This window comes from Lipophrys pholis (genome assembly GCF_963383615.2).
Source record: "Lipophrys pholis genome assembly, chromosome: 1".
NCBI lineage: Eukaryota > Metazoa > Chordata > Actinopteri > Blenniiformes > Blenniidae > Lipophrys > Lipophrys pholis.
In genome coordinates, this window is record NC_137635.1 from 26,790,482 (window position 1) to 26,799,737 (window position 9,256).

Below are 9,256 nucleotides of genomic sequence, written 5' to 3' on the forward strand. Positions count from 1 at the left end.
CAGCCGCATTTCACAGTAACACGTCAGGCGGAAGAACAAGTAGGTCCCGTTAGACATCGAAGAATTTATCATCTTTAGCGGAACATGATGTCAAGATTACGTGAAATCCAGATTTCCAATAAAGCTATCGGTCTTTAGCCTCCAGACGAGGCTATAAGAACAGATAATGTGTTCTCGGGAAGCGGACTGGTTTCGTATCGATGCGCACATCGCACATCTCGTCCTCCGCCCACATTAGCAACTCCATACTGTCCCATAGCGAGTAGCTTTAGCTTTTTGTCTTCAACAAATGGTTGCAGTGGTTACAAAGGTGAAATGTCTCCTTTGCAGGATTGGAGGGTGTCCCGCTGCGACCAGCTGCTGCTGCAGTAACGTCCTGATGGTAAAAGCAGACCTGCTGTAAAGACCACGTCAGCGCACAAAGCTGCAAAATCAGCTGGAAACCAGGAATAATTCCTCTGGTCAGTAAGTCTCCTCAATGGATTTAAAATACAAAGCGCACACATTATTTAAACCTGGTCCGTAAGTCCCCTCGAGGTGTTTAAATTTCAAACTGCACACACGTTTTAAACCTGGTCAGTCAGTCTCCTCAAGGGGTTTAAACTACAAACTGCACACGTTATTTAAACCTGCTCAAACTCCCGAGGTCTTTAAGACACACTGCACACAAGATGTTTTATTGGAATTACATTTCCTTTTCTTCTGTGATAAGTTGATTCTTTTTCTGTGCTGTTACAACAGCATAGTTTGATTTCATAACGATGATCGGCAAAAAACAAAACAATATTGCAATATGAGCATCAGAAAAGCAACTCAAAATATAACTTTAATTGATCAACATTATTCCAGCTTATGTCTCATGATGACTGAAGCTTTAAGAACGAGCAGGGGTGTCCAGACTTGGTCCTGGAGGGCCGGTGTCCTGCTTGTTTTAGTTCTGTCCCTGCTTCAGCTTACTCGAATCTAATGATGACGTCATCCCCAAGGTTGTGAAAAAGCCCAATAACGAGCCCCTCATTGCAATCAGGTGTGCTGCAACTGGGAGGAGCTAAACCTGCAGGACGCTGGCCCTCCAGGACCGAGCCTGGACACCTCTGAACTAGAGGTAAGATTCCCTATTTATGACTTTGGTTGTTGAGACAAGAAGGTCTCTGTCTTAGTGCCAATATCCAGTTAGCGCAGCACAATAGCTCAGGGCGATGAATGGGCGTCATATTGAAATAGTCACCAGCAGACATATTTGTAACACTTGTTTTTGTTCCCGTTTTTCACCACATGAACTCAAAAGATCCTAAGACTTTTCTTTTGTACACAAAAGACCTATTTCTCTGAAATATTGTCCTCTGTATCGCTGCTTACCTATATAAACTTGGACTTCTCCGCTGAGATCATCCATCCAGCTCACAATGCTGATAATCGTGCCGTCTACACACTTATTGCACAGTTGTGACTTGGGCTGGCCACAGTGTAAAAGCCATTCTAAAATGTGCAGTTTTATCACACAGCACGATGTCGCTAATTTTGAGGAAGTGTGTAACTGGCATGCTGACGGCAGAAATGTTCACCAGAGCTGTTGGCCATGAATTGAATGTTCATTTCTCTCCAATAAGACGTCTCCAAAGGCATTTCAGAGAATTTGGTAGTACATCTAACCAGCCTCCCAGCCACAAACAACTGCGATATGAAGTCTTCAGACCAGATTGGGGATGGGGCCAATCTGAGCAAGGATCGGGATCGGGTTCCGATACCAACGTAATTCACGGATCGGACATTCCCGATACAACCTGCGGAGATTTCCCGTCCGTTAAGCCTCGTCTGCTCTTTACCATCTGCTGAAATGACTCCACAAGTGTTTCCCTGCCGGCTGCAAACTGTGGACTGGATTTCCTGAATGGAGGCGGGTCTCAATGAGACCAGGAGTAACGAGTCTGGAAATCCATTCCACAGTTTGCGGCCAATGAGCAGGTTAATGTGAATGCAGTGTGTGAGTGGTTGGTGGTGGTGGATGCAAAATGGCAGCCTCACTTCCGTCAGTTTGCCCCAGGGTAGCTGTGGCTACCTCCGTAGTTTACCACGAGTATGGAATGAATGAATATTGCAATGTAAAGCGTCTTTGAGTGTCAAGAAAAGCATATTTCATTTATTTACACATTAACACACTCATTTCAATTACCTTAGAATAGTTGAAAACACTGTCTTTATTATATACAAGTACTGCATTAATGATTTAAAGGGAAGAATTAAATTCTTGTGCATACTAGAGGATTAATGAGTAAATAGTTTTAGACAGAAAATAAATTGTAGTATCATACATTAACTGACAGTATTCGGTGACTAGAGTACACCAATAAAAAGACACAAACTGATGCATGACAGAGCAGTACTGTAGAACACAAACTGACAAAATGTGGATCCAGTTTGTCACTAAAGTATTTAGAAAACAAGTATTGAAGCACAATTCATGAACATTGAAAAGTTCTTATTTCAGGATTCTGATGGAGGGACAGCTTCAGGAACTTGCTCATCTATACTGCAGTAGGGAAGCACCGAGCCACGTTGTTTCACTTCTGATCTGATCCTGATCCTTTAATTTGTATATCTGCTGATACTATTCTGATAGCAGAGCTCTGTTTGCTTTAATATTATTATTATTGTTGTTGACTTTATATGAGGCTGTAATAAACTCCTCTCTACAGTAAAGTATGAAATGTACTAATGTATACATGTATTCTCTCTAAACACAACTTGAGGTTAGTATCAGGACAGAAAAGGAAGCAGTACAAAGTATTTTTGTTCCATGTGGACAATGTGGGGGTCTGCGTGACGTCATCATCTCATAATAAACTAGTTCTATCTTTAAAAGCTCAGAATGACTTTATTAATCCCTGGGGAAACTCTTGAGCAAGGCAGCAGCAACACAATGTTTCCAGCTCTAACGCAGCTCCAACCATTGGGACTATTTTCAGGGAGTTTAGTGTGGAGTAGGATGCAGCTTCACGGAGGTGTGAATCGCCTGCTGACAGCCTGGAGGAGCTGCTGGTCATTGTTTTGATGTCAGTGCTGGAGTTTGAAAACGCTGACGTCTGGCTGCAGGGCGCCGCCTCGCTGGACTACGGCTTTGCTAACATCCACCTTTCTGTTGCTTTGTGGTGTTCTGAGAGTAAAATCCGTCCAAACAGCAACATGTTGCCATGAAAAGTTGGATAGCACAGTGCTACTTCCCTAGCCTGCTCGCTGGCTGCAAACTGTGGAATGGATTTCCTGACTCATTCCTCCTGGTCTCATTGAGACCCGCCTCCCTTCAGGAAATCCAGTTTGCAGCCAGCGAGCAGAGCAGCAGCAGGGAAACACTGTGGATCATTTCAGCACCATGAAGCAGACCAGGATCATGGATCAGAAATCTCCGCAGGTTGGAGCGGAAATTTCTGATCCGTGAATTACGTTGATATTGGAACCTGATAGATACAGCATCGGATCGGCTCCAGCCCTAAAAACCACTAGCCGGTTGGGGCAAGGTGGGCAGATGATTCAGTTGCCCGAGCAAAGCTTTTACTAGCCCCGGACATTGGGACAGTCCTTAATGTCCAGCCCTGCCTAGACCAGATGCCAACAAGCGCTTTTCTCGCTACTTCTTCCTCACGACTCCACGTCTGCCTGCGAGACGTTTTAAGTTTCTTTTTGTTTAGTTTTTTGTCTCACCCTGCCTGCTGGGAAGTCGGCTGATATGAGATTAGACCCGGATCAAAGCTGAGGTGAGAGTTCCCAGATGCTCAAATGAAGTGGACTTTCCCAGAAATTCCCTGAAGAGAACTCTGGTCCAGATCCAACAGGGAACTGTGAACGCGCCCTGAGACACACATGCAGTGATCCTGCTGTCTCATCAGCATCTTGATCTGTGTCCTGTGAGGTGGATGAATTATCTCAGCAAAGGAAAAGTTCCCACTAACACAGATTTAGACAAATTTGTGAACAGTATTTGCGAGAAATAAGCCTTTTCTGTACATAGAAGTCTTGCATCTCCGAGATGCGCTCATGAAAAATGGAAGCAAAAACAAAAGTGTTGTTTATATTTTTGCTTGGTGTAAAACCGCCGTCTGTCCCACCGCATCAGTCACGGACTTTCTCCAGTTATCAAGAGTTAATGTGGACTGAATCCATAACTGTTATATTTACAAGTCGTTGGGGGTCAGAGTGAGACCATCGTGTGACGGTACAGATCACTCATCACTCACTGACTAACACAGAGTATTCGTTTTAACTTTAACGACAATATAAGACTTCATGGTAACACACATTTCCACTGCTCGTGCTGCATGAATGCTCAGAGAGAGAAACTTGTGTTGCATATTATGAGAAAACCTTCTTTTTATTTTTCCCCCCCCGTAGATGACGGATAGCAACATGTATGTCTGGAAGAACAGACTCTGTCTGAGCCAGAGGGAACCAGAACTTTTGGAGGTTACAGAAGAACTGGAACAACCCCAGATTCTGCAAATTAAAGAGGAACCGGAGGACCCAGAGTTTCCGCAGGTTATAGAGGTGACTGAAGAACCAGAGCTTTTGCTGGTGAAAGAGGAACCAGAGGACCCAGAGCTTCCCTGGGTCCTCGAGGAAGAAGAGCTTCCACAGGTCGTGGTGGAACAGGAGGAAGTGGAGCTTCCTCAGATAAAAGAGGAACCGGAGGACCCAGAGCTGCTTCAGGTCATAGTGGAACAGGAGGAACTGGAGCTTCCACTGGTTATAGAGGAACAGGAGGAATCGTGTTCCAGTCCAAGAGCAGAGCAGCTTGTAATCAACCCGGATGTTAACATGTTCAGGTGGTCTTATGAGGAAACTTACCGCAATGAGAAGCTTCTCTCTAAAAGCTGTGTACCATCTGAGAGACGAGAGCAGACGGGAATCAACCATGATGATGATGATGATGATGATGATGATGAGGGCTCGAATAGCAACGAGAAGTTTGATCTAAATAACAGCAGTCGCATGACAAACGTAGACGCCGGCACCATCTCAACGACTGTGTTTAGTACTGACAAAACTAAGAAGCCTGTGAAATGTACCATATGTGAAGAAGTTTTCAGGGACAGGTACCACATGAAGAAGCATCGCAGAGTTCACACTAATGAGAATTGTTGTGAAATCTGTGGGAAAAGTTTCAGTCACAGCAGCGCTCTAACCAAACATATGAGGATTCACACGGGTGAGAAGCCGTACTCTTGTGAAATATGTGGCAAAAGTTTCAGTCAGAGTAGTAATTTGACTGGCCACATGAGAATTCACACAGGTGAGAAGCCGTATTCCTGCGAAACTTGTGGGAAAAGTTTCAGTCACAGTTGGAATTTAAACGACCACATGAGAACTCATACGGGTGATAAGCCGTATTCCTGTGATACCTGCGGAAAAAAGTTTAGTCAAAGTTGTAATTTAACGAAGCACATGAGAATTCACACAGATGAGAGGCCGTATTCTTGTGAGACATGTGGTAAGAGTTTCTGTCAGAGTAGTGCCTTGACAAAGCATGTGAGGATTCACACAAACGAGAGGCCGTTTGCGTGTCAGACATGCGGGAAAAGTTTCAGTCACAGTTGGAATCTGACAAACCACATGAGAACTCACACAGGTGAGAAGCCGTATATATGTAGGACCTGCGGGAAAGGTTTCAGTCACAGCGGGGATCTGACCAGGCACGGGAGGGTTCACAATAAAGAGGTGGTGGTTTGGAAGAATCTGTGGAACCAAGCTTGGAGTAACGTGTGCGAGGAAAAATCCGTGGAGCCGTGCCTGGAGTGACCAGAGTGGTTTGATTATGAGTGAAGAGTTTTCATTTATGTGAACAGTAACACAGGAACGCCTTCTTTTGTTTAGCATTACTTTTTGGTCGAATGAGATGCAACTCAAACTTTCTTTTTTTTGTGGATTTTCTGCAAATTGAGCAAATTGAAATTCAGTTAAACGATGTTCCCGACTTTAGTTTTCACAAGTAATATATTTTTTCCTAATTATACAAGTTTTTATATATATATATATATATATATATTAAAACATTCAATTATTGATCTATATTATTTCATACCTTATTTTTGTTTATTACATACATTTCTTTAATATTTCTTTTTTTGATTTTTTTCTCATTTAGATTTAAAGAAAAAAATGATTAAAGAAACTGGTAATTGTTAATTTTGTGATGATTAGTTTGACTGTTAGCAGACTTAGGCATTAGGAGTTGGAGGAATAAATATATTTAGAACATGCACAATTTAAAGATATAAGTTGTAAAAATATATTGAGTCATGTTTCACAATATATGTCTTGGTAAACCTTGAAAGGAATTCAATAATACAAATGGAATATCCAAGTCCAGAGAGGTGAGGATGTTTTAAATTAAGTGTACAGCATGTAGATGTACGAAATACTCTAATGAAAATTAATCTAAAAATATAAGCTCATACGTTCCACTGACATTAGGGAAACAGCTTAAAAATGAGAGAATGGAACTCTAAAAAATACAAATCAAGATGAAGCAAAGAAACAATTCAGGAATATGTGAGGACAGAAACTTGGATAAAATTTTAATCAGATGTTCAGAAGAATGAAGAAGTTTGACCAGACCTCAGTCAGGCCCATTCTGGAGGTCTGCCATCTTCTGACACCAGTGCTTTAATATCCTGGATGCAGGAACCCCTCTATAAACCGTTACCTGTGAATTTAAACCGTGGTCCCACCGCAGTTTGTGGCGGGGCGGGAGGGTATGCTACGGTACAGCAAGGCACATCCAGACCAAACTGTCGGGCCGTCCCACCGCAGAAAGTACGGTTAAGATCCTGCTGCTGAAGCTCCTCCTCTGCTGTTACTGAGAGGAGCGTCTGCACCCCGCTGAGAGACTACATTGTTGTCATGTTTCAATAAGCCCAGTTAACAAAACAAACCCGTGAGCCCAAAGCGGCGTATGTAAACAACGGAGGGTTTCTAGCCGATGAAATATTTTAATATTGCGAGCAAGTTGCGAGTGACGATCGTCACAACCAATCAGCTGACGGCTGCGTGGTCGCTCCTCCTTAGCTAGACCCGTTCCTCAGTACTTGGTACCTCAACAGAGGGGTGGCGAAACATCGTAGGTGTTGGTCGCATTTCTTTCCGTACCATCCACAACTTTTTCAGAGATCAGACAGTAACTCGTCCCGGCACAAAAAGTGCAGTGGGACTGCGGCTTTAGTGCGAGGCCAAGTCTCGGGCCATCTTCATTGAACCGGAGCCCGTTAAAGACTGAGGCAACCTGCAGCTCTACAGCCACATGTGGCTCTGCATCCCCGCTGTAGTGGCTCCCTTAAAGCTTTCACTACAGGAAAATCAGCAGTTTGATTATTTACAAAGCAGACCGTCTCTTAACTTGCACATAGAGACAAATGTGCTATTTAAAGTCAAGAAAGGTTGACAAGTTGATCCAATAGAATCTGTTTCCTCCCAATAGATCTTCTGCATGTCACTACGCTGAGAAATGGAGAGTGTCCAAAGTGTCCTCTTCGTCTCAGAGGAAACTAGTTTCACTCATTGACTTTCCCTGACAAGCTGCTGTTTTACCTGGAGCTTTGAGACAAGCACACAAACTACTGGATTAATCATCAACGAGAGAAAAGTGCTAGAAACAAAGAGAAAACCGCTCGAATTAATTGATATAGCAAATACAACCCTCAAAGCTTGTACAAGCCCCATGTCTTACGTGCAACATGAGGTAACGTTTTTGTCAGTTTCACCAAAGCTAAAGAACTTTATGAGCATAGTTCTGTTCTTTAAGCTTAAACAAGTTTTGCGTCTCCAGATGAATTTTGTTTGGTTGAAAGTGATAAAAGCATCAATCAGGTCAAAGGTCACAGACCTGCTCTCGGTCCAGTCAACAACTGCTCTGTGGACTGATTGAATCACAATGTGTAAAATTTGAACATCTGGAATGGTGTGAGTGCATGTTTAGTCGTAGAAACGAGATGGAGGGAGAGAGCGCATCTAAAGAGACAATGCGTAACATAATTCTGATTTGCAGCGTTGTTGCTTCTGTTCCAGTCTGACGGGTCCAGGGTTCTTCTTCTCGGACCGGACTGGTCTGGTGTCATTGGACTGATGACTCTTGTGATGACTGCAGACCAGGAAGTCTTGTTCTGTCATTTCATCTGTTTCTCTGTCATTGTAAATAAAATCACTCTCAAATCTTCAACTTCTCCATGTATACCAAAGTACACAATTTAGAAAGTCCTCGCAGTACCAGCAGAGGATTCCGTCATGTATGTTCACTTTAGTGAAACCATGTACAAAGTAGGGCTGTAAGATATCAGTTAAACATGTGATTATGCTGTCAGTATTGGATTCACATTATGAATTGTGATAAATAAACATATGCTTAAGAAATACCAGTGCTCTTTCTCTTCTTGGATCCAATTTTAGCAGTTTGATTTTTCTTTTTGATAACCAGCTGTTTGTTGATTGTGTTGTTTCTGTGTTTTTCTTTGGTTTTCATGCTCCTGATTTCTGTCGTCACCAATGAACTGAAAGATAGGCGCCCACCTAACGCCCAAACTGCATCTTTATAACGAGCTTAACATAGTTTGAAAAACCAATTAGCTGGGAATGGGACCTGGTCCCTCATGTGGAGGAAGAACGAATCACCATACATGTCACATGGATTCTTACAAGGCTTCTGTGACTGCGCCGCTCAGTTTAATCTTGTAAGGAAAAGTTTTGGTCCAACAGCAGAGGCGACTGGTCATTAGAGGCGGGGGGGGGGGGGCTGAGCCCCACCTGGTGTCATCAGAAAGGGCTGCATGCAAAATATGCTATTAATCCTTTAAAATGATCTACTATATTTTCTTGTCTGTGAATAAAACGTCCTCCTGAATTGCAGATGATTAGTGTGTGAGGATTATAATTCTCCTCATGCTGCTTCAGCTCCTCAATCACGGAACTGGTCGCTGCAGTGCATCATGGGAGTTCCTGTTCGTCATGCCTCAGATGTTGTTGGGGGTTATATTAGGTTTGTAATGTTGGTATTGAATGTGTTGTGTTTTTGTTCCTTTGTTCATGTAGTTAGTAAGTTCATCTAGTTTAGTTTAGTTAATTAGTTGTGGGTGGAACAACCAGGAGTGCAGAGGGTTTTGTGTGGGGGTCTTCTCCTGCCAGGTCATTGATATCAATGTGATTGTGTCAAATTAAGAGCCCCTGCTCCCCAAGTATGGCAGACCCATGAGGTCTCACAATTTCTGATTAATAT

At 43.0% G+C, this 9,256-nt stretch overlaps 1 protein-coding gene across 3 annotated transcripts; it reads left to right on the forward strand.

Annotated features, from left to right (window-relative positions):
- The first annotated feature begins 326 nt into the window (after nt 1-326).
- Nucleotides 327-8,385, forward strand: LOC308111890 (uncharacterized protein). Of its 3 annotated transcripts, none has more exons than XM_080466996.1 (3): nt 327-461; nt 987-1,105; nt 4,387-8,385. In XM_080466996.1, the coding sequence occupies exon 3, from the start codon at nt 4,387-4,389 to the stop codon at nt 5,788-5,790; it is 1,404 nt and encodes a 467-aa protein (XP_080323122.1). In that variant the 5' UTR covers nt 327-461; nt 987-1,105; the 3' UTR covers nt 5,791-8,385. The 3 variants fall into 3 exon arrangements, with proteins under 3 accessions (XP_080323122.1, XP_080323121.1, XP_080323123.1); XM_080466995.1 differs by having other exon boundaries at nt 335-461; nt 1,028-1,105; XM_080466997.1 differs by lacking the exon at nt 987-1,105 and having other exon boundaries at nt 336-461.
- Nucleotides 8,386-9,256: the final 871 nt, after the last annotated feature.